The sequence below is a fragment of the Ananas comosus genome, linkage group 22 (genome assembly GCF_001540865.1).
Source record: "Ananas comosus cultivar F153 linkage group 22, ASM154086v1, whole genome shotgun sequence".
NCBI classification, from domain to species: domain Eukaryota; kingdom Viridiplantae; phylum Streptophyta; class Magnoliopsida; order Poales; family Bromeliaceae; genus Ananas; species Ananas comosus.
In genome coordinates this window covers 398,746-424,458 of record NC_033642.1, presented here as the reverse complement: position 1 = coordinate 424,458, position 25,713 = coordinate 398,746, and the positions used below count along the sequence as shown (strand labels likewise).

At 35.8% G+C, this 25,713-nt stretch overlaps 2 protein-coding genes across 4 annotated transcripts; one reads left to right on the top strand and one right to left on the bottom strand.

Annotated features, from left to right (window-relative positions):
• LOC109726941 lies at positions 2,005-5,812 on the bottom strand. Its single transcript, XM_020256765.1, has 4 exons — positions 5,748-5,812; positions 3,603-3,702; positions 3,355-3,505; positions 2,005-2,278 (listed from the first exon to the last, which is right to left on the bottom strand). Exons 2-4 carry the CDS (start codon positions 3,694-3,696, stop codon positions 2,275-2,277), a joined length of 249 nt encoding a protein of 82 aa, XP_020112354.1. The 5' UTR covers positions 3,697-3,702; positions 5,748-5,812; the 3' UTR covers positions 2,005-2,274.
• On the top strand, positions 11,197-24,609 carry LOC109727337 (DNA (cytosine-5)-methyltransferase CMT2-like). Of its 3 annotated transcripts, XM_020257417.1 has the most exons (21): positions 11,197-12,502; positions 13,704-13,735; positions 13,838-13,940; positions 14,480-14,587; positions 15,011-15,130; positions 15,233-15,326; positions 15,634-15,848; positions 15,939-16,004; positions 16,360-16,599; positions 17,967-18,025; positions 18,101-18,167; positions 18,489-18,818; positions 19,514-19,582; positions 20,180-20,266; positions 20,350-20,437; positions 20,690-20,790; positions 20,869-20,973; positions 22,219-22,262; positions 22,338-22,407; positions 22,497-22,600; positions 23,634-24,609. In XM_020257417.1, exons 1-21 carry the CDS (start codon positions 11,318-11,320, stop codon positions 23,824-23,826), a joined length of 3,480 nt encoding a protein of 1,159 aa, XP_020113006.1. In that variant the 5' UTR covers positions 11,197-11,317; the 3' UTR covers positions 23,827-24,609. The 3 variants fall into 3 exon arrangements, with proteins under 3 accessions (XP_020113006.1, XP_020113008.1, XP_020113007.1); XM_020257419.1 differs by lacking the exon at positions 18,489-18,818; XM_020257418.1 differs by lacking the exons at positions 13,704-13,735; positions 13,838-13,940.

Genomic DNA, 25,713 nt, shown 5'->3' with positions numbered 1-25,713 from the left:
TNTAAACTACAGAATACTAAAGTAAAAATATGCAAAACCACAGAGGCGATATTTGAAGTTTATCCTTTTATTTAGGTACATATTTTGTCTTTTTTCTCCAAAATTTCTAAATAAACAGCTCTTAAAAAAAAATATCCAGAAAATTGTAGACCAAAGTATCTTTTGAAATAGTTTTTTTTGAATAAAAAATAAAATTTAAGTATCACATTTCCAGCTAAGTTTATTTCTAAATGAAATAAATGAAGCAGATAGCGTTCAAAATAAAAAAATAATAAACTGAAATAAACTTTCTCCTCAAAAAAAAATAAAATAAAAAATAAAAAACATAGTAGCAACAATCTAAAGATTCCACTACAGCTACAACAAGGAGCAGTTTAAGTAGAGAGGTATAAAACTTCCGTGGAGCGTGTCCTAATGACGTCTCCCTAAAGAAACCCCGATTTACCGTCACGTATTTAATTTCACCTCAATTCAATGGTTCGTTGCATGCTTTTAATACTAATAATAATAATAATAATAATAACCCTCGGATAGAGATAAAGGTGAAGTGTGACGATGGATCGGAACTCCCTAACGAGACATCGTTGAAAAACTCCCGACTACCATTTTTCTCTTTTTTTTTCTTTTCTTTTTTTTTTTCAATCAGGAGTGTTTGTTTAAACAGCTCCACCAGTCAAACAGCAAAACTTCTCCATAAACTTCAATCTGGCCAAACAAATCCTAAAACTCTACGATAGAAGCACCGAACGATCTAAACATTTGCATTCGATAAATATTTAAATTTTATTTTTTATTCAAAAAAAACTATTTCAAAGGTCAAACTAATCCACAATCCAATTCACTCTGAACAATCAATTGGTCACCAAAAGAGTACCTAATCATTTTAAAACAATTTTAGTAGAACTACTCAATCAAACCTAACCTAATCCTTTTTTAAAAAAAATTTCTCGTATAATTTAGGAGCTTATTTCCGCTTTTCACCACTAACCATAACTTAGATGAGCTATTTCAGAAGCTCGGCAAAGAAGCACGCAAATAACTAATCGTGCATAGCATCTCCTTAGCAAAAAAACTAAGAAAAAAGGTGACCAAAAAAGCTCTCAGAATCACATCCCCTCCTCACTAATAAAATATGACAACATGCTAAATTTGGGAATCAAAACTTTGCCTGCATGGGGGAGATGCTCAACATGTGCTTTTCACAAAAGCTATTTTCTAGTTCCATCATAGGTGCTCATAGGTGGCATTCAGGAAGCAAAGACACACAATACAGTGACTAAAATCTCTACTAATGCTTAAAAAATTTTAACTATAACACCTAATCTTTCTATTTTAGTAGATGCCTTACAAGCATTTTCTTACGATAAACGCACAAACGGAAACGAAATGACGAACACAAAATAAACAAATCATAAACAGAAATAAAAGAATATACAGATTTACGTGAAAAATTCTTTGCAGGAAAAAACTGCGGACGAGGAAGAAGAGAACTTCACTATCGAACGAAAAAGGGAATACAATGTTCAGATAGTACAACCAATTTCGATCTGTCGCCTCTAGGCCAAAAACGAAAAAGAAAACTTAACCATTTTTCCTTCACAATTTTATTTTCCAATTCGGACGCACCGCGAAACTATCGGCGAGTCGAAATCCCGAACTAAAGTCGATTATCAATTTCGAGTCACATCAAACACCTTTCTTAAGTTTTGTTAGAGTAGTTTCTGTCAAATGAATTATACAATATTTTATCAAATAACATTAGGTTAAAAGAATTGCTTATTAGATAACTTAAATTGAACATAGTACCAGGTTAAATAGACATTAATTTTTTACTTTAAGGTGAGGACGAAATGAGATATTATCAAAAATTCAGAGAGCAAAGTCGAAAAACCTTATTTAAAGTTCAGGGTCTCGAATGTGGAAATCAAGAGTTAAAGAGGACCAAAGTAAAATTCGACTCAAAAGTTCAGGGACTAGTACTCACAATTTAAACATTTTTTGAAGATTACTCACATAAGGTACATACATTGTCACCTAATGAAACCTAATGAGATATTAGGAACAAAATATTTACATGTGAATGTGTCCCATAAACCTTGATAACCGGAAACTAATTAAACACACACATAATCATTTACTAGTAAGCATGCAGTAATACCTAAAACATTATCTTACTACTACACTTACAAACCATGCATGAAAGGGGAAGCAGCAAAGTACCTTCGAATGTACATCGGATAGAGAATGAAAGATGGCCTCTGAAAGATCCCCATCTCAGCTGATCAAATCAACAAAAGATTGAAAAAGGAAAAAAAAAAAAAAAGAGTTAGTCCCCAAATTGACAAGAGAGATTCATTTGGTTCCCAAACTGTTCTTGGTTAACCAACTAAGTAGACATTTTTTACATATTGCTAATACCATCCCCCTTGAATCAATCGGTTATCATCTCATACGTATATATGACTGAAGGTAAAGTATGATCAACACACGCACGACGGGTTTATAGAGTTCAGTGTAAAATCAAGGATTTAAGTGTCGCGCCACGCGATCGTGTCGGAAACCTGCTGGCACGGTGCGTGTCGGACCTTGCCGATGCGTGCCGGTCACAAAAAATAGCATGATACATTTATTTTCTTTAGCAACAAAACATTCGAACTGTTTATTATATATCTTTATCAAATCTTTTAATCTTTATTAAGAAAATTACTTACTAATTTAAAAAAATAAAGGGTTCTGAATTGTGCCATTGGCACGAAAACTGTATCGTTTCAATATCTCGTTAGCACGGTACAATACGGTGAATACAGACCGTACCGATAGGCACTTAAATCCTTGGGTAAAATGTATGGAGCCCCTCCATTATCCTACTGTTGCGACTTCGCTTGTAAACTTTTCAGCTACACAATTTAGTCCATGAACTTTCACATGTATTGCAGTTCCATCCCGAGCCGCTATCCTTTTCCTATAAAAATGAGATTTTCAAATAACAAAGCACTCGCCGTACGGGAGTGAAGTGGTCATTCTACAGCGAAAAAATTAGATTTTTTTTTTTTTTGTGCGGTCACGGATGTAAATTGCAATATATGAGAAAGTTCACGGACTAAATGTTCAAGTGAAAAGTTGAGGGAGCATGTCGCAAAATAGTACCCATATATATATATATATATATATAGAGAGAGAGAGAGAGAGAGAGAGAGAGAGAGAAAGAGAGAGAGGAGATCCATTGTGTAAACTGTTTAACAAAAGTGGATGGTATAACACATCAAAGAAGCAAAACTAATAACCAAATTCGTATGTTATATTGCCTGAACAATCTTCATAGCGAAGCGAAGCTGCATCAGAACAAAATTCTACCATTTTAAGGAGTCGGCAGACTTGATGATGAAATTCTGACGCCTGATGGGGTTCATGACGACCGGCGGGCCCCCAGTGCGCGGCCAGGCCTGGAACTTGTTGTCCGTGGCCTCCCACCACTCCTTATCCGCGACAGTTTTCGGAGTCGTGCCTAGGTTTCAAGAAACAACAATTTCTAAGCCTTCTGAGTTAACGACACAAATGCATTAGTCATCTCACGATGTTTCTATATATAGAATCTAACCGACCTCCAAATATCTTCAAATCAGCAATCAATTTGTCACACAGATAGGCGATCGCGAAGGATGCAGCAACAGATCCAATGATGAACTTGGCCCCCATGTTTGACTGCAAACATGAATGCTGGAAAAGATGAGTTGCAGGAAAAAGGGCATAAACTGACAGAACTGAAAGAGGAAAGAAAGGCTTGCGTCGTAAAATTGCCTCGAAACCTGGGTTCAGTAGATTTCACGCAAATATAGTTCAGTGAATTAACAAGATAACAGGACAAGCACATAAAAAGGGAGTACACAGAACCGAAACATTTTACGTCAGCAATTGGAGAATAGATTTACAAAATAGATCCGATCCCCGCCCTCAAAAAAATCAAAATAATTGCCCAGCCATACAAGCAGATACACAACAACAGTATGACCAAACAACCCTTCTTCTATCCAAGAAGTCGAAAATACCGTTAAATTCTGATCGGGATGTACAAAATCAAACAAGTTATAAGATTAGATAGTAAAATTAAAACTCTTAAAGTTCAAGTAGCCGACACATAATGCAGTCATGCTTCAGGTAAGGTTCCATACATTTTGACTTAAATATTTAAAGCATTCCTTCCTACAGCATACGTACTATCTAAAAATTATTTGTTGCGCATTTGAAAAATATACTAAAAGCATAATCAAGATAGGCTAAAATGCAGATAACCCCTCTCAATATATCGCATGTTGCACTTTACCTAGGGACGGAGTCATTCAGGGGCCCACAGTGGCCATGGCCCCCCCTGAACTTTTAAAAATTACATAAAAGTCCTTTATAGTAAAAATTAAAATATTTTAGGGGGCCAAATTATTTTTTTTAATAAAACTTGTGTCCCATTTTTTTTTTTTTTTGAACCCCTTGGTTCTTTCCCTTCAACTCTTACAGTCTTGTTCCTTCTTGAGTATATTGTCGCTACTATTGCTAGCAATAGGTGATCAGTGAATCTGACAAACTCTTCTTTTTACTATTCGAGGTCGAATTTTTTTCTGTCAAAATCTAAATCTTGGCCCCCCCAAACCTTAATTCTTGGCTTCGCCCCTGACTTTACTACCCCTCTAAATAAAATAAAAGTACGCACTTAATTCCCCTCAAAAAGATCAAAAATATTTTATCAAATTACAACATTAAAAAAAACACGTGAAACGAGAGTAAGTGCTACCGACCATCAGTGCAGGTGGCAAAGAACTTGATGATTTGTACCCGAGATTCATAGTTCAAAACCTAATTGCTTCACATTTCCAGCTAAGTTCATTTCTAAAAAAAAAATGACCGAAGTGGGTAGCATAATTTATTTTATCCAAGGGATTAAGTGTAACACATAATAGATTAAAGGGGTTAAAGTGCATTTTAGCCATCAAGATATTGTGACAATATAATGGATAAATTGCACAGTTACCCCTAAACACCACCGTTTCCTTCCGTCAAATCCCGTCAACAAGAATTGAAGGAAGGGGAAAGTACGAATGACTTATTAGAGTTTGGGATATTCAATGTCCATTTTAAAAGAGTAATAAAATATTTTGCAACGCTTTCTACTACATTGATTTTAAAAGAGTAATAAATTAAAATAGTAATAAAATATTTTTCTTTTTTACATTGGTGGTAATCTCACAATCACATATTTATATAATGATAAACTTTTTAAATTCATTTCTCAACCGCATGCAACCAAACAAATTATTTATAGTTGCAACTCTTTCTACTACATTCAACCAAATAGAATGCACGTAATTGCAATTGCTGCATTTCCAACTGCATACATCTCCAACTATACTGTATTTGTAATTACATCTAACGAAACGACCCCTAATTACTATGTCAACATACCCCTGAGCACATCGATCCAACAACATAGCAATTTAAACTCATAATAAGATCTAAGAACACTAAATAAAAGCAAATTTTAACCTAAAAAGGGGAAAATACGATCATCTTAAATCATAAAATAACGAAAATTATACTTGAAAAAACCCTAGAGCAACAGCAGTAAAACCAAAAAAAAAGTAGGGAAAAAATTCGCATTTACAAGCACAAAAGGGGATCAATCTATGCGGGAAAATGAGATTAATCGATGGATTTAATTAAAAAATTCATAAAAATAGAGAGAGAGATGCGAATTCGACCTTTATTTCGATCTCGGTCGTGCGAACCCTTCTTTTTTTTTTTTTCTTTTTTTTTTTTTTATAGTGCAGAAGCAGAGATTCGAACCTCGACCACTAAAATAGCGCATGTGGATGATAACATCCGGTAAAAATGTAGGGAGACCCCTCAACTATATATAATTCTGAAATTAGCACCCTCTGCCTCATTGGGATAAATGCATCAACACCCCCAAAATTTTTTGNTGAGATTAATCGATGGATTTAATTAAAAAATTCATAAAAATAGAGAGAGAGATGCGAATTCGACCTTTATTTCGATCTCGGTCGTGCGAACCCTTATTTTTTTTTTTTTTTTTTTTTTTTTTTCCCCTCTCAGGAGAAGTGTCGAGAACGAGCGCGGGTACAGTTTTATAGGAGCGGGAAAGAGTCGGGTAAAAATGTAGGGAGACCCCTCAACTATATATAATTCTGAAATTAGCACCCTCTGCCTCATTGGGATAAATGCATCAACACCCCCAAAATTTTTTGTTCATTACCCCTTATATAGGTTTTAATTTTGATTACAAGATCCTCTTAACTTTATCGAATAGTTGAATCAAGTAGTTAATTAGATAATAATATAAAAGAGATAAAAGTGTCAATTTACTTTACACGTAATTAAGATTGAATATTTTATTTATGATTAATTATATTTTTTTATAACGGACACTACGAGCAACGGTGACTTGAATTTCGTAAAAATATATCTACTAGAAGCAAGCAAGAGAGTTACTTCCACAATATTTAAAATAATAGGGTATTTGAATCATCGACTGACAATGTTAAATACGACATAAGCTGTTTGCACTTCATAGCAATCTAATTTTACGAATTAGCTATTAAAGTCAATTTTTGAGTCGACCTAGTGGCGGACAAATAATGTCAAATAACTATGAAATTAAAAAGTCTAAAATTTTCAAATCATGTTTAGTGATGTCGATCGTCGATTTTCACATTCTATCATTAAAGATAACACAGAAGTAAGCTCTTTAGTTCTCTTCTAATAGTATGTCAGGTTAGGACATGTTTATTTTTGTTAAATATAAAAACTATAATAAAACACTATTCTCTACGAACTTAAACTTTTAAAGATAAACGGTTGTTTCGTATTATTTAATATGGTATCAGAGCAGAAAGTTTCAACGTGTCCAGACGTGAAGGAGAGTGTTAAATATAAAAATATGAAAATATTATTCTCTACCGGCTCAAGCTTTTCGGAATAAACAGTTGTTTTGCATTATTTAATAATTTTTTTAGATCTCGAAAGTTGAAATCAAAACTTTGAGAAAGTTGTAGGCGTCGGCGTGAGTTTCGGCATCGAAATCGCGAGATCACCTGAACTCCCGCTGACAACTATACGAAGATCACTCATTCAAATTTAATAAACAATAGTTTCGCATTATTCAACAAATTTTGTACAGCTCGAAGGTTGAAATCAAAACTTCGGGAAAGTTATAGGCAACAAAATTGATCGCGTGATTGTCCAAACACTTGACGCACAATTATACGTAGATCGATCTTTTAATTTTTAATAGAGTGTAAGATGATATCAAATTTCTAAAATTCATAAATTTGAAGGCTAAATTGTAGAAAACCTCTCTATCAATACACGTTTTTTCACTTTTTCTCTTTATTTTTCAAACTTACACTTTACCTCTTAAAAAATAAAAAATATTCACAGAGGGTACGGTTGATAAAATGATCAAATTATCCGCATTTTCTTCGTCTTCTCCCGAGTCTTGCTCATCCCGCACCCTTGCCCGCACCTCTCTCGACCCCAGCTCCGACTCTGTTTTCTCCACCTGCTTCCCTACTTCTCCAGCACCCTTGCCGCCCCTCTATTTCGGCGACTGTAGGGAGGGGATTGTAGTGGGTATAGGCGGAGAGGTGGGCAAGGGCGATTGGGGGTGAGGCGATGGAGGAGGGGGAGGGCGTGTGTCTAGGCACGGACAGAGGAGTGCGCAAGGGCGAGGCGGCGCAGCTGAAAATATCGATGAGGTCTTAAGGAGAAAAATAAGGGTTTTATGAGTATTTTCGGTATAAGAAATACGCTATAAATGGAACACTGACTGCGAAGATCGAAATGAAGATTTTTATTTTTTAAAGAGATAAAGTGTAGATTTTTATATGACATGAAAAGTAAAAAAATATATATATATTGATTTTCTGCCATTCAGGCACATTATAATTCTAAACAAACAATCCAAGCTCAATAATTAATTATTTATTTATTTTTAAATTAAAAAAAAAGGGGAATCACGGATTCAAATTCAAATTTTCCAGCAACGGGCGAAAAGCGACGGATCATCATCATCATCATCAGCTTTTGTATTTCTCACGTGAATCGGAGCACATCACCCCGCGCCTCACGCCAACGGTCACATCCACGTGTTGGGTCTTCGTGCACGTGCACCGCATCGCTCAGAAACTATCGCCTGCACCGGGTGTACAATTATATCTCGTACACCACTAAACATAGCATGATAATACAAAGAAGGGAAAACTTCACATTTCACCCCTATAGTTTCACACTTTTTCACTTTAGTACCATATAATTTAAAGTATATTAATTTATTGTTCTGTGGTTTTATTTTTATTTTTTTATTATCTATTTTACTAATTTTTTTATTAAATCAGTGATAAAGTTAAAACTAAATGGTACTAAAGTGAATATTTGATAAACCTATATGGGGTATTTGAAATTTTTTGTATATAATTTAACGAAATATTAACAGATAAGCTGATGAAAAGAAAAAAATAAAATCACAGAACAATAACTTGATACACTTTAAACCACATGGTACTAAAGTGAGAAAGTGCAAAACTACAGGAGTGGCTTTTAAAGTTTACTCTAAAAAGAAAGGTTAAAAATACAGAAAAAATACTCTGTAAATACTCCTTTTTTGTACTTTTATTTTTTTACTTTTGAAAACTATATTTTATACTCTTAACATTTTAAAAATATTTTTTTAAAAATATCGCGTTGATGGAAAGGACGAAGCGACAAAATTACCCTTATTTGTTTTATAAAAATATTTTTTATTATATTTATGTCACTTTTAATAATATTTTTGATGTAAATTATAGAAAAATAGACGGAGTTGTGACAGAACCCTAACGGAGTGGAACTGAATGCATTAATTTAAAATTTTAAAGAGGTAAATTATATGTTTTTAAAAATCAAGGAAAAACTTTGTTCCTTTTGAGGGCTCAATTACAAAATCTCCTCTTGAATTTTACTCATTTGTAAAATTTTGAATTAAATTAGATTCTGCACTTTGTCTTTTATTTATTTTAAATATGTCTTCAGTTTTTTAAAGATTACTAAAGTTGATGTAAATTTTAACAAAAATGAGATAACTAAATAAAATAATATAAATTAAATAAAATGTTTGATAAATAGTCGATTGCTTTGATTATGAAAAAATCTCTTTTACTTAAGTTTATACATATATATATATATATATATATATAGGGTAATTAAGATACAGTATCAATTATAAAGTTCAAGAATATTTGAAATTATTTCCGTAAAATTCTGCGTTCGAAAAATCAATGATAATTTTAAATATTCTTATTTATTTAAATTAGCGGTGAAATGCAAGCATCAAATTTAAGCAAAATTAATGAAAGAGGAGGATTAAGATATAGGATAAAATATACGAAAATATATTTATAATTTAACTTTTTTTACTGCAGATCATTATATGATAGTTATAATATTCATAAGATCTATATACAAAAAATTAATTTCTACGCCGATTTTTTGTTGTACTATTATTTTTTTGACACTACTTAATTTAGTTTATTTATGAACAATATTTTAGTGTTTTATATCTAATTTATGAAATAATTTTTAATTTTAAAATATATTGACCATTAAAAGTCAACGCGGCGCACGAGGCCTAGGACACACCTGGTACACGCAAAAAATTAGTTCAACAATCAAAGCGATCAATTATTCAAATGGTGGCCACGACATTATTCGCTGAACCAAGTGCACCACGTTATAGTGGACCGTGCAAATTATGAATAACCAATTTATAAAATAGGAAAAAAAAAAAAACTTATTGGACGATATGGATTCGAAGGAGGTGGAGAATGCGGTCTACAGATGACGTGGTGGACCGCGTCCATGAAATAAATTTTCCTCACCGCGGGCTCCTTTTGGTGCAGGTGCACCCCCACAATTCAAAATTGTAATTAATGCAATTCACGAGGGGCTGTGCATTAAATTTGAATAAATTCACCATTTCCCTCCTAAATTTTGAATTTGATTTGCCTTGGGAAGGTAAATCAAAGTTTTCCTTTCTTTTTTTTTTTTTTACCCCTCTCTTTTGGTTGGTAAAAGAGGAATGAGTGTGATTTTTATTACTATTTTTGTAGCACCTAAGATGGAAATTATTGACGCGGTTTTTAAATTTTTAGAAAAAATTTAAAATACCACATTTGTGGTTTTGTACTTTCTCACTTTGGTATCTATAATTTAAAGTGTATCGATTTAATACCCTATAATTTTATTTTCCTTTTTTTATTATCCCTTTTATTAATTTTTTTCGTTAAATAAGTGACAAAGTTAAAACTAAAAAATACTAAAGTGAATATTCGATAAACCTAAATGAGGTATTTAAAGTTTATAATTTGACAAAATGTTAACGAAGAAGCTGATAAAAAGAGAAAAATAAAATTATAGGGTACTAAATTGATAATTTTAAACCATAGGATACTAAAGTGAGAAAGTGCGAAATCGCATGATGATATTTGAAGTTTATCCAAATTTTTATAATCTCTAAATCCTTCGTATCAAGGTGCGGTGATATATGTTTTAAAATGTGTTTGTTTCACCAAAAGTGATGAGGGATAAAATAATTTTTGGCCGTAAATATAATCTTTCGTTATTTAGTTCATCGTAACTTTACCTTTGATCGAAACTCAAACCCTCCAAATTACTATAATTAATTTCAGCTGATCCTAGGACAAAGTTAATTACATTAAACATAAAGTGAAATAAAAACGTAAAATATTTACCAATCTCTGGTACGTCATTATTTATTTTAAAATTTTTATATACTTAATGAAGTTAAAATTTTATTAAATTTAATGATTCTGTTAATTAATTATTAATTATAAACCATTAATTGGCCTATTTTATGTGTTAACAAATATATATAGCCATTTAATTTTGGCGAAATAGCTGATGAATTTGATTACATTCAAACACTCAATCAAAAAAAGAAAGTCGAGGAGTGCTTATCAAAATACCATATATGTGAGGGCTTTCCCTACACTTTTACCAAAGAAAAAGAGAAATAAATAGTTGAGGGGTGTTTTCGATGAGTAAAATAGATGAGGGGTCTCCATGCATTTTCACCGTCCTTTTATTATTTTTCTTTATTTTTTTCTTTCCATTATTAACTCTCCAGTAAAATGATCTATCTCTCTCCCGCCCAACGCTCCATCGTGTTTTTTATCGCCCTTTCCCCTTCCTCTTCCTCTCCTCCTCTAAACCCTAGCTAGGGTTTGGGTTTGATCGGCTCTCCCCCATCGACGCCATGGACGCGGAGGATCTCCCCTCCCCCATCCCCCTCGCGATCCTCGAACCCGTCGAGCCCTTCGAACCCTACTCCGATTCCTCCTCCTCCTCCTCCTCCCGCAGAAGCGGCGATCCCCCGTCTCCGGCCGCGGCGGAGCGTCGCCGACCCCCTCGGAGCAATGCGGAGCCGATCGACCCCAATGGCGCCCTCCGGAGGTCGCCTAGGTTTTCCCGGAGCGGAGCGCGAGCTCCGAGCTCGCCGCAGAGTGGCTCCTCGAGGGGATCGCGGAGATCCCCGAGAACCCTAGCGATCCTCGACCCCTTCGATGGGGATTCCTCTAAGAGCGAAGGGGATCCGGTCGGCAACAATGGCGTCCTCCGGAGGTCCCCTAGGCTTCTCGAGAACGGAGCGTCGGCTCCGAGATCGGCGGGAAATGGCCCCAATTCCGCCTCTAGAAGTTCCGGTCCCCTCTCCGCTCTTCCCTCACCGAAGGCTCGACGCCGATCCTCGACAGATCCGTCCGAGAACAATGGAGATTTGGTCCAAAGCAATGGCTCCCTCCGGAGGTCGCCGAGGTTTCTCAATGCCGAAGCATCGGCTCCGTCGGCTGGAAATAGCTTCTCGAGGAGATCGCGGAGAACACTCCCCCGCCCCTCTCAAAATTCGTCCAAGGACAATGGGGCTATAGTCCAAGCCAATTCCCACCAGAGATCGCCTAGGTTTCTCAAGGACGGAGTATTGGCTCTAACCTCACCAGGGAATGGCTCTTTGCGGCTATCCCCAAGAACCCTTGCAATCCTCAAGCCCCTGGTGCCCTGCTCCATGTCCCCTTCGAGAAGCCCTTTGAATCCGTCCATGGACAATGAGGCTATATTGGTCCACATTAATGGCCCTAGGTTTCTCAAGAGCGGAGCACAAGCTCCGAGCTTGGGCGAAAACGGGTCCTTGAGGCGATCGCCGAGGTTCTCTACTGCAGAGAGTTCTCCCTGCTCCATTACGACGAGAAGCAATGGCAATCAAACGGCGCCATCGAAGTCGCTGGCTTTGCCGCCTCCGAAAAAGCTGAGAGTGGGATTGGGGACAGCAGCAGCTCCGGTGGGTTCTTCAGAGCTGAAGGATGCTAATGGCGATTGCTTCTTTGTAGGGGATCCGGTGTCGGATGAGGAAGCGAGGAGGAGGTGGCCTCACCACTATGTGAACAAGGTAGCGCCCAACTCTCTAACGTTCTCCATCCTGTGGTAAATGGGAAATTTTTCTTTACTTAATTTAGGTATGGAAGGGAAAAGAAAAGCCAAATTTGGATCTTGTTTTAGTTCTCTCAAGCTGCTTCCTTTGTCTTTTCCTTGGTTGCATTTTGCAGTCTTTAGGAGTTCTCCTATTTTGACGTTACTTCATTGGGCTGAGAAGCTGCAAAGATTATATCTTTTCTGTTAAGTGGTTCTTAGTTCTTTTTCGGATTTGGGACTTGTATTGGTTCATTCTTTATGGGCCACATTGTTCATTCTTGTTTACTGCTACAACATTTTCCTTCCTTTACACCAGTATATGTGGAGGAAGGAGCAGCTTCTAGAAGAAAGACAGAAGATAGTTTTCTCTGCAGTCTAGATAGGCCTTTGTATTGATTTTTTCACAGTAAATTGAAGTTTGCCATGCACGAACTTTGCTGTGCCGAATGAAATAGACTCATCCCTCAAATCAGATGGCACATAATATTACCTGAATTGTTGATGCTAAACTAAATTAACTGCAACTTTTTTCACACTTCGTCTCTAGGACACCTTATCACGCTCCCAAAACCAAATGACATCTAGCATACGACTATTCGGTGTTCCATGTTTTATTAATTACACCACCCTATTTGAGGACCAGCGTATTAGTGTTTGTAACTCCTGCTTGTTAGGCCTACGTTCTAGAACAACTATTCTATTCCCAGAAGAAGCAATCAGGTATCTGTCAAAGACGAAAGGCCTGGGGCTTTTGCTGTGGTTGGAAGCTAAAAAGAGCTCTAGGCTCTAGAAGCAGAAGCTTGAATCAGAAGCTTTTAATTTTGGTATTGTTGGTAGTTATTTGGAGGATACTAAGGAAAAACTCTAATCAATCGGCTCTTTTGCAAAGACTTCAATTTGGGCCAAAGAGGCTCTTAACAACTTGATAGTATGGATGCCAAATATGAATGTTCTTGCCCTCCCTTCTAATAATTTTCACGTACCTGGTCTGTCTCATTCAAATTCTCACACCTGACAAGAACATTATGCTTGTGAATGCTTATTAGCTTTGATTCTCTGAAGAAAGCTGATTAGCATATGCTGCATATCTATATGAACAATATTTTGTAAGGAAATCTGCAGCTTTATGGTGATATTCTGGTTGTTTTGCATTTGATACCCTTGTTTTTCTTTTGAAGGGTAAAGGGAGCAATAATCGAAGAGCTGCTAAGTAAGTGGATCATGCATATGTGTTTTGTTCAGGGAGTTGAATTCTATTACCCAATTAACTTACTAATATCAACCTTTTCAACCATGATTTTGTATATTGCAGTGATGATGATGCCGATGATATTATTTTAGATGTAAAATTTCATTTCTTGCAAGCAAGTGTATGTGGGTGTATTTTGAGCATTGGGGATTGTGCATATGTGAAAGTGAGTGAAATGCAGATCATGAAAGTTCTTTCTTCTTTTGCAATGTTTTTATTGATTTCGATGTGTTTTCTTACTAACTTCTGCAATTTAATGAGTTTGGAAATAATACCACCTAGTACTACATCTGGACAAAGATTACTTTATACATAGACCAGTTTAAGAACACAGTTTAATACTTCTCATCGCCAAAATTAACTTTGTATTATCTGGAGCAGAAATTTGTCTCATGGCTAACTCCTACTCTGCAAGATTGACAGTAAAAGTTTAATGCAAGATGGAAGCAAAGAATTGGCAGATTCTTTGTCCTAGGGCTGTTTTTGGTTGTTATCATGGTATTATTCACATATTGATTTTACATTACTTATTAGCAAATGAAGTTTCTTTACAATTAATTTGAAAAATAATAACAGCAAGTTTCCATTTTTCACTTACCCTATGCTTGAATCGGGATGAGCATCATCTTGTCCTGAATTATGTAGCGATAATTGGGTTTACTAATGGTGGCACTGTGAAGTGACATTCTGTTAATATCTTGACAGGGTCCAAAGGGTAAACCAGATTATATAGGCAGGATCTTGGAGTTTTTTGAAACAACAGGAGGAATCTATTATTGTACAGTTCAATGGTTTTTCAGAGCCGAAGATACTGTGAGTTTTGTAATTTTTGATCTTTGACTGTAGGAAACTGTCATGTTCTATTTGATGCGGGGTCCGTTAGTTAACAACAAAGTTAAGATGACAATGGGTGTGAACCATATTGAATATGGTTCAAGATCGCTAGGTTATTTGGGTCCTACTAGCGGATTTTTCTGGCTTTGTTACATTAGAATATGCAATTTATTTTTAACCATTCGTGAGAGTCAAATATCTTTGATTTGAGAGTGCATTTTAGACTTTTAAGATGCAAATTGATAATTTTGGTCTAATTTGATCTACGTAAGCAGGGCTTGCAAGGTCGATTGCTGCCCAGAGTTGCATTCATTCTTTATATTTTTGCATCCAGCATTTAGATAAGAGTCAATCTTAGTTAAACATTATGGTTTATATCATGTCCTAAATCTGTCTTCTCAGGTCATTAAAGAGCAAGCGACGTCCCATGACAAGAAGCGGCTTTTCTACTCGGACCTAAAAAATGACAATCTACTAGATTGCATTGTTTCCAAAGCCAATGTTGTACAAGTTTCTCCTACTGTATGCTGTTTCAAGCCAATACTTCTCAGTCATTTTTCGTTTTAATTGGTCGGTAGAGTTTTTACAAGGTCATAAACACAATCAAGTCATATTCTTTTGCAGGTTGACTTGAAGTCCAAATCAATTCCTTCATACTATTTTTACTATGACATGAAGTACTCTGTAGAGTATAGTACATTCAGTACTATGACAATGTGTAAGTTGTCTCAAAATGATGAAATTGATGCCTTGGCTCTTGAGGTATCTAGTATGTTTTGTAACAACATTTAAAATTGGCCTGCTTTGATTTCTTGATTTTTAGAAGCAATGACTACCTATTTGTCATCACTATGACATTGCTATTCTAAGTCACGTCCTGTAAATATATACCCGCAGAGCATTCATGCATAGTAGCATATGGATGGCATACACCTCTGCATTTTTTTTGGGGGGGTGTTTTCTGTACCATTTACTTATCTGATTAATATTTCTAGGAAGTTTCATAATTTTGCCTTCAATTTCAGATGATTCAGAAGAAAATGGTCATACGGCCTTATCCAGTTTGTCTAGTACAAATAGTATCAATGGCATAACAAGAAAGCCATTCCCTAATAAAAAGCATGAGAATCAGGCATCAAAAGACATGGAGCTAACTTTATTAGATCTTTTTTGTGGGTGTGGTGGGATGTCCACTGGTCTCTCTCTGGGAGCATGCACTGCTGGTGTGAATCTTGTGGCGGTATTTACCTTCCATTTATTATTGATTTTATCATGCAGTATCTCATCGTACTTACTGTTCTCTTGGATGATTTTTACCACTGCTCCATAGAGATGGGCTGTTGATTCTGAAGAAGCTGCATGCAAAAGCTTGAAACTAAATCATCCAGAGACTCTGGTATGCTGTTCCTGGTCTGAGTTCACGGTAGTTCGAACCCCTAGATTATTTTTTAAAATCAGACCCCTCAATTTTTTTGCTTTTTTTGGTTTGGTTATTTCCATCACTCGCAACTAATGGCTCCATTAACTACCAACGTCAATTATTAACAAAATCTCTTGTTATGTCAACTGAAAGGAAGTACGGCTGTGATGAGATCCCCAATTTAATTGATGGAAACAACTCCTATCAAAACAACAAAAAGTACAGAGGGTGTCAACCAAAAAAGGAAAAAAATAAAGCTAGGGTATCCATTTTAAATTGAACATGAAACTAATGTTCATTTTTAGTCTGTGATGACATTGTATTGTAATAGGTCAGGAACGAGACTGCTGTTGATTTTCTTGATCTATTGAAGGCATGGGAGAAGCTCTGTGAAAAGTATGTAAGGCATGGTAAAGCAAAGAGCTCAAATTCAAATGTAAGGGCTCCTAGAAAGGACAACGGAGATGATTCTTCATCTTCGGAATCTGATGAAGAATTTGTGGTATCAAAGCTAGTTGATATCTGTTATGGTGATCCCACTAACGTTGGAAAGCGTGGTTTAAAATTTAAGGTATGTGTCTTATCATTGCTTTTATGGTGAAATCTGTTTATCTGCTTTAACCTTTGCCACTGCTAGTATTATGCCATTTTCATGTATTCTGGATACGAAACTAAGGGAAATTTCATTTATTTAGAATTACCCTGTGAAGTTTGAAATATAATCTATGCAAAGAGTTTATCTTATTGTCCTTATTAGCAAATCCAGTTGACAGTCGTCCTCTTAGCACACGTTTAAGGTTGATCTAAATTCTACTATGAGTTGAGTATAGATTGATGAATTGAAATCCTTTCTCCCTACTTTCTCTCTTGCAAATGCCTTTCCATCCTTTGATCCCCCTCCTTTCCCAATTTGGTGAACAAGGGAGACTGCCTAGATGCCATTCCGTCCTTTTGTCTATCTCTTACTCTCTCTGCACCAACGGAGAAGATGAAAAGAAGAGATACATTGGTTGTGGACTATCTATTTCTCTTTCTCTTTCTCTTTCTCATTCTCATTGCATAAAGTATTAAAGGGAGAAGAAGGGAAGATGAAGGAGAAGAAGAAGATGTAGAGGGACGAGGAGACAAGTGAAATGGATGAGGCTACAACAATCCGCTCCCAAAAAAACGAACCCCGACCCAGTTCATCAACGGAGATGTGAAGATGAAGAGGAGGGAGGGGTAAAATGGTTGTCCTGTAACTATTTGTTCAAGGAAGGAATTTTACTAGTAAGAGTGTCTATGATAGTTTAGCCTATTTAAGGGGGCATGATAATGTTTTCAGTTTTAAGTTCTATTAATGAAATTACATGTTGCAAGAATGGATCCTAAATTAATTCCGTCCTATTACCATTCATATTTGCCTCACTAGTCTGCATCATTTCTAGATTTCTTATTCTACATGTCGGTGTGAGATTCCTTTTATGTTAGTTTAATATATCCAAGTTCGGGAGCACCAATTTTGAACTCTAAATCTGCTTTCATAGAGAACATTTGGCCACGTAACAAAATTTGACAAGTAGTTGCAAGATGTGTTTTGACTTTTGAGCCATTTGTTTATAGTAGTTAACATTATGGCTTCCGGTGGTTATGTGAAGAGGAAAATAGTCCTTTTCTTGATAGTTGACTGTTTACTCTGCTCATACTTGATCATTTATTTATTAATCTTGTTAAGCTACTTCTTAGGGAATGTTGTAACACTAGTAACTGACCAAAAACTTCAAATTATTGTATAGATGAATCTAATGAAAGGTTATCACTCAGATGGCTGGACTTGCATGTATTTTCTATTTTTAAACTTTCTTTTTCCTTTTCTTTTATAATAGAGTTAAGTGGGGTTAATGTGTTTCATTGGATTTTTTCTTAGTAAACTACATTATCTTCACTTACTTTGTCTAGGTTCGTTGGAAGGGCTACAGTTATAATGAAGACACATGGGAGCCTATTGAAGGACTAAGGTATGCAGGTCAGGTTTTCTAAAGCTTTCATGTGAAGATGTGACAATCTTTCTTACTGACATTTTCTTTTTCCAGCAACTGTGAAGAAGCAATACGGGATTTTGTAATTGAAGGATTCAAGTCTAAGATTTTGCCACTCCCTGTAAGTGGCCACCTTGATTTCTGTGCTTTCTTCTAGTCAATTTAGCATCTTGCAAAGGATGAATCATCTTGTAACTAAGGACCTGTTTGGCATGGCTGAAGCTTAAATGCTGTTTTAATAGAGCTACTCTGAGAAGCACAAGTAGCATTTTCATTAAGGTGTATCACCTGACAAATTTTGTAACTTACTGTTTTTGGGGAGCGGAAACTAATTTCAGGCAAGTTCTGTTAGCCAGGCCAAATGGGCACCAAAATATTTGTTTTCTTTTGCCATTTGATTAATTCAAATTTTATTTTGCCTTACTGAGTTTAATTATTCTAGGGTGATGTCGATGTCATTTGTGGGGGCCCACCATGCCAAGGTATCAGCGGATATAATCGCTATAGGAATTTTGAGGCACCACTGGATGATGAAAAAAACCGCCAAGTCATTGTCTTCATGGACATTGTGCAATTTTTGAAGCCAAAATATGTTTTGATGGAAAATGTTCTTGATATTTTAAAATTTGCCAAGGCCACAGTTGCTAGATATGCTTTAGGCCGTCTGGTTAGTATGCGTTACCAAGCAAGGCTAGGAATCATGGCTGCTGGTTGTTATGGCCTCCCACAATTTCGCTTGCGTGTATTTTTGTGGGGGTGTCAGCCTAACGAGGCAAGTAACAGTGTCCCTTATATGTGACTATAATTAAATATAAGCTATAAAACACCATCATTTAACAACTTAAGAGTGTGTTTGTTTTGATACAAGTGGAGGCATAGTAGTCAAGATACAGTTTTGGTGCTCATTTTCATTGTTTGGTTTACTAAATTGTTAAGAATAGAGAAATTTAACCTTCACTGAGTTTCTCACTTTTTCCCTGCAATGATTTCCATTGATCTTGGTTCAAATTTCAGGAAACTTCTAGCTATGATGATTGATAAAATGTGTGTGCTTAATGCTAGACTTTGTACATTATTTCCCCTAGGTGTCTTCCAGGCAAGCAAACAGCCATGTAAAAATGACAAACCTTATCGAACTTCGCCTTGACCTTATTTCCACCTACATCAAGATGAACACATCCTTAAGCTTTTAGATAAGTGGGTTTTTTCATGCAGTATCAGAACAAGCTGTCTTAGTTTTAATCCCACCAGGCTCATTCACTATACTATCTGCTCCCATTCACTCAAATTTCAAAGTCTTTGTCTTGGGCATATGAAAAGCCTTGAGCCCATACATGAGGGAGTGTTATGACTGAGAAGTTTTGAAAAGTCATTCTCTAACAGCTTGAGCATTTAGACTAAATCAGTTGTTTTACAACTTTTCACTCCATGCATGCTTGACCTTTTATATCATATTTTCTCTTTCAGAAACTACCCCAATTTCCGCTTCCTACACATGAAGTAATTGAAAAGTATGGTTCTCCATTAGAATTTGAGGTACATCTCTATTCAATATCTCTCATTTTCTTCAGAATTTGATTGATGTAGAAAAGAAAAGGTTTTGGTAGGTATTGTACAATAGGCTACTACATATTAGTCCTTTGGAAGACCATATGCATGCCACCTGTCCGTTTATCATTTTCCATATCATTTTCTAATGCTGCTAGTTCTTGTTGGACACATTTTTTCCTTCATTTTTGCTTATAGATTATAATTACTTAGTAGGTCCCCGAAGTTTGATCTGAATTTTGATTTCTTCTTCGAAGTTTCAATTGTAATGTTCAACTCCCATTTGAATTTTCTTGGTTTCAATTTTAACAATTTGGTCCCTGAACTTTGATCCAATTTCAATATTTTGTCAAAATTGCTTTCTTTGTAACTAAGCAGAGTCTGATTTTATTGATTAATTGTTGGCTTCTTCAAACAGAAACCTAATTGGACTTGAATCTCATGCAAAACTAACTTCAGGGACTAAATTGTGGTAATTAAAACTACGAGGATGAAATGGAGGCCAAACTTCAACTTTTGTTTTACTTTTTGGTGCATGAGATGTTACATTTTTAAACTAATATCATGACTTTACCATTCTCATAGCGAAACCTAGTTGGGTATGATGAGGGCAAACCCAGGCAGTTAGAAAAAGCACTTGTTCTAGAAGATATTCTTTCTGATCTTCCAGCAGTAAGTTATCAAATTCAAGTTTGCTAGGCCATTTCCAGCTTTATCCTGTCGCACTAAACAAAATCTTCGTACTTTCCTTTTAGGTAACAGACAAGGAAGATCGTGAGCAGATGCCATATCAAAAGGAACCTCAAACAGAGTTTCAAAGATACATCCGGGAACCTAAGACTGGTTCGTTATATCTAAAATGGAAATTTCAGATTTGATTTTGCGACTCTTTGATTTGTTTTGACTTGATTGCATTCTAGTTTTGTGCATATAGTCTTGATGTCCATGTTTATTACTAATGCAAAAGCTTATTTAGTAAATAACTGTAAAATTCAATGATTATGGTTTCTCTTTCCATGTTGCATTTTTTTTTAAAGATAGTCTTACTTGTAACTTCTTATTCCACTCATATTCAAGAGATGATTCTTTGAGCAGCCAGTGGACTAAAAGGTTCTCAATCTTTGCTGTACGACCATCGCCCTTTACAGCTTGGCGAGAATGACTACTTGCGAGTTTGCCAAGTTCCTAAAAGAAAGGTTGCTTTGAATTACCTCTATACTCCAATTTCCAGTTTGATGTCCAGCCAGTTTTCTTAAATTCATATGCTTATCCAGGGAGCTAATTTTAGAGACCTCCGCGGTCTCGTAGTTGGTCCTGACAACACCGTGCAGTTAGATCCTGCAATGGAACGAGTATTATTACCATCAGGGAGGCCACTGGTAAGATCTTTTTTCTCCTTTTTTTTTTTTTTTTTTTGAGAGGACACTGGGGAGACATGTTTTTGTTCCAAGCTTCACAAGATCTCTTTTTTATTGCTTGGTAAGTGTTGTAGTTTGATCTTAAAGTGCTTGCTATAATTTGCTTATTCATAGTATTATCATTGCCTTGCTTTTTCTTGTTTTCTTCTATAGGATCATTTGATTAGAAATTGAGCGACAAAAATAAAATTTTACCATCAGTTGGGGACTTTTTAAGTAGTTAATCCTATTTGATATAGGTTGCTTTCAAATATAAACTAACGACGCAATTGCACGCCAGTTTCACAGGGAAAATACTAAATAATGAGCTCCTAGTTTTTTGTATTTTATAGAGAAATCCTAGGCCTTAAAGAAACTTATAAAATTCAATGCAATACAGAAAACTATATTATATAGGTTGAGAGCATAATTTGTTTCTTCCTTTAGTGGCAGTGCTCTTATTTGTTACATGGGTCTCAACTTCAGTTTATTTCGCTTGTGGTACATATAAAATAAACAGCTTATATTTATTTTTTATCTTTTTATTTGGCTTTGAAGTTTTTGCAAACCATATTCGGAAGATTATGTATTGAAGCTCAGACCTTCGGAAAATATTTACAATAAAGGTCTACGTATTGTAGCTTACATCTTTTAATTGGTTAATATTCTTTCTTTTCTTTCCCAAAATAATATCGATGTACATTTTCTATCCATTTGGCACCTGGGATTGGATTAGATGGGATAAGATCCAAGAGAGTGACTTTTGGGACGATACCAGTTCAAGGTTCACTGGTTTGACAATTGATGGAATAAGTGATGCCAACATGAAGTAATAAAATATAAATGAGTTCTTTTGAATTTTAACACGATATATATCCTATAAAATCATCAACAAGTAAGTCCTACTTGTTCGTGAACAAGGAAATACTGGAGAACCATTCTTAGACCGAATAAAGGGTCTAATGTTTCTTGACCTCTGATTGAAGAGTGAGCATGAAGAAAGTTGGTTGCTTCGATCTGCATGGTTCACCAGTTCTCCACTTGAACTGCCAGCTCGAATAATTTGATGCGGTTTTTTGAACTCTCTAGTTTTATGAGTTAACCTAGACGGTTCTATGCACCGGTTCATGGTCTGATCAGTTTGATTGGCCAGTTCAATGCAAATGTAAATCCTTGTGCTTACTTCAATCATTTTAATGATGATCTCATTATCTGCTTTCTTCTCAGATTCCAGATTGTGCCTTGCGCTATGAGAATGGAAAGTCTATAAGGTTAGTTGGATCTTTTTATCTGCTTTTGCAATATAGTTCTGGTGATCCATTATGGTAACACACAGAATGTTATAGACCTTATGCACGACTTTGGTGGGATGAGGTAGTGGCAACTGTGCTGACGATATCAAACCCTCGTATGCAAGTTAGTTATATTCCTCAACTTTGGGATTTATCTTTTCATATAACCATTTACATAATAAAAATCAAATTCATCTCTTAAAATTTCTTTAGGCCATACTACATCCCGAGCAAGACCGGATACTCACCATTCGAGAAAATGCAAGATTGCAAGGTTTTCCTGACTATTATAGATTCCACGGGTCCATTAAAGACAGGTGCCTGGGTTTTTCATGTTTCAAATACATCTTGTGATTTTTCTTTAATTGCCACTTATTCTATTTGTTCACTTAAAACACATCTTCGATTTGTGGAGGATATAAAGTGTTCTGTTTTATCAATGGGATTTTGTGAAGTGACTATTATTAGAGAATTTGACGCTGATAATTCTTGATTCTGTATGTAGGTTTGAGGTTGATTTTTATTAAATAGGAAAGAATGATTCTTGTAATGTTTAAGTTGGATCGTAGCCTGCAGGTGTGGCAACTTGGTTCACGGTTCATGTTCGTTCCTGACAATTTGTGTCAGCCATTTCAATTTGGAGATTGTCTATTATTGTCTGTAATTTAACTCAAGCTTTCAAAAAATTTTCTTGCTTTTAATTATGTCATGTCATTTATAACTTAGTGTACTTTCACGTTGATTTTGGGTTTCCTTCAGTTTTTAACTAGGTGTGGTAGAGTCATGTTGTCCTATTTTGTTCAAAATTTCCACTCTTGTGACATGCGATTGCGTTCATGCAACATTCCCACTATAAAAGAACATGCAGGTATTACCAAACTTTGACCTCGATTATTGTGTTTCTGCTCCAGATAGGCTCTTCACTCCTTTCATGCTTGTCTACGTACATGCCTCTTCGACCTCGAGGCCTCTTTTCCTAAATCACTTAGCCATACATTTTCACCAGTAACTGATTTCTTATTTTAGGTTCTTGGCCTCTAATGAAGCTTGTATTTTCCCCAAATCATTATGTTTAATATGTGTATCTTTGACATTAGATTCCTGGTATTTTGGGGGATATATTTTGCTTTTTCTTTCTGGTTGTCGATCTTTTTTAGACAATGCAAAACTGATGGCTGTACCGAGTGAAACTCCATGGACTTTTGGTTTTATAAGATAACGTAGTGGTCTGACTTTTAAGCTATCGTCTGTATTCAAATTATTCAATAACATATTTACATGTCTCCATATACAATTCTCGTGGTAATCTTTGATTGACTATAATTCTAAATTACCGTGCTAAATTCGCAGGTATCGCCAAGTTGGAAATGCCGTGGCTATTCCGGTAGGCCGAGCACTGGGATATGCCTTGGCAATGGCGTGGCTTGGGAAGAGCGGAGACAGAGCCCTAATGACCCTTCCCCCTAATTTTGCTTTCTCTAACGAAATCCAGGATATCTCGGAGTCCCTCCATCTTTCCGTAGCTCCAGAATCCGAACCTTAACCTCTCTTGACCCAATTCAATTCAATGCGGCAAAACCCAAATCCCATTTCCCATATAAATTTTCTTCCCATTGTTGTTCCTACATTTTCAATCATCTGCCATCCTGCCCTGTTGTACCATTTTCCCCTGTAAACTAGTTTCAGTAAAAACCTAACCCTAAGTTGTTCCGGAGGAATAAATGGATGTGAACCCCTCGCCGATATCCTTTTTCCTGAATCTAAGCTATTCAAGCATAAATCGAGCCTTCATCCTCTTATTCCTCATCTGATAATCTCCATCGACCTAAGAATTCGATCGCTTCCACCAACAACAATGCTCCTGGATCTGCTCTGGCCGACAAAATAACAGGAATAACTCGAGGTTCAAATTTGGCCAGCTTTGTGATGTTTCTCCGGTTCTTCGTAAGAATCAAACTTGTTGTATAATGTCTCCGAGGAAGCGCTCGAGGTGCCCTTCGACACTCTCTCCCCTAATTGATTTTTGTATAAGCATAGGCAGCAGATGGTGGTGAGGCTTAGAAGGAACTTTTGTAAGGTAATGTTATTCGAGCATATTCGATTTAGTCGATTATTTGCCGCATGTGTAGGAAACAGTGAACTGATTGCCGCATTGTGTGTTAAGAAACAAGCAGCTTATCCAAACTGCATCTTCTGCTTGTTTTGTTTTGTTTATGGTTTTAAATTGTGGTATGTTTCTATGCTCTGATGGTTTTAAATTGTTTTAAATTGTTTGTCATAAGGGGGCTACTTGTTTTATATTAATTGATGGATCTATTAAATCTCATTACTTTTTACTGAATTGTGTTTGATCTGCTATCATTAAAAGTGGATCTTGTGCCGTGAGAAAGTACGTTGGAAAAATAGTATCTTTGTAAAATAATATCATTTTGTGCATATTGTTATGAGTAGGTCAAAATATAATTATCGTAATTTTATTATTTGAGAATGGGAAAGAATATCTCTATGTATTTTATTCCTAACTATGTTTTGTGCAGTAGTTTTAATTTTCATTTTGGTACACTTAAATTGTACCAACTCTTTTTTCTCATAATAGGGAAAAGTAGGCCAATTTAGGGCTTTTTTTGCAAATAGCCTCCTTACAATTTTTTTTTTTTTTAATTGGTCCTGTTAAAAATTTATTTGCAAAAATGGTTCTGATCCCGCCACGCAAGCGCCACGCGGGCGGAGTTGTGTCAGATGGTTAAGTTGAACACGGTAAATCATTCACCGTATTTAATACAAAGTTTTTGTATTGGACACGGTGAATGAATGATTCACCGTGTCCAATACAAAATAGCTAAGATCGAAATATTTGTATTGGACACGGTAAACCATTCACCGTGTCCAATACAAATAATTGGACACTGTGAATGGTTCACCATGTTTAATACAAATATTTCCAACTTAGCCATTGTTGGGATATTTGTATTGGACACAGTGAACCATTCACCGTGTCCAATACAAAAATCTTGTGTTGAACACGGTGAATGGTTCATCGTGTTGAACTTAAATACCTGGGCCCGTTCTGCCCGCGTGGCGCTGGCGTGGTAGGGGTAGGGTTATTTTTGCAAAAAATTTTTGGACGGAGCTATTTTTGTAAATAAAATTTGTCAGGGGGCTATTTGCAAAAAAAGCCCGCCAATTTATCAAGGACCATTTTTTTGTTTGTTTTTATTAATTTCTTTTCTACGTTCGTAATATAATTAATATCTTCCTACCATAACTAGGAAAGAGTCTAAACCTCGATAATTTAATTTCTCCCGAAGTTGCGGGTCCCACTAGTATTTGGAGTCTACGTGTCAGCCAATGAATGGTGAAATAAAAATAAGAACAAATTTCCAAATACCACTTTTGGTTTTGTGTTTTCTTTCATCATTTTTGTTGTTAA

Excerpts from the sequence above, each read along its gene's own strand:
- LOC109726941 (XM_020256765.1), bottom strand. The coding sequence starts at position 3,696 with ATGGGGGCCAAGTTCATCATTGGATCTGTTGCTGCATCCTTCGCGATC. Across the intron at positions 3,506-3,602 it reads TGATTTGAAGATATTTGGAG|GCACGACTCCGAAAACTGTC; the intron begins GTCGGTTAGATT and ends CTTGAAACCTAG.
- LOC109727337 (XM_020257417.1), top strand. The coding sequence starts at position 11,318 with ATGGACGCGGAGGATCTCCCCTCCCCCATCCCCCTCGCGATCCTCGAA. Across the intron at positions 12,503-13,703 it reads CTCACCACTATGTGAACAAG|GGTAAAGGGAGCAATAATCG; the intron begins GTAGCGCCCAAC and ends TTTCTTTTGAAG. Across the intron at positions 13,941-14,479 it reads GGGATTGTGCATATGTGAAA|GGTCCAAAGGGTAAACCAGA; the intron begins GTGAGTGAAATG and ends ATATCTTGACAG.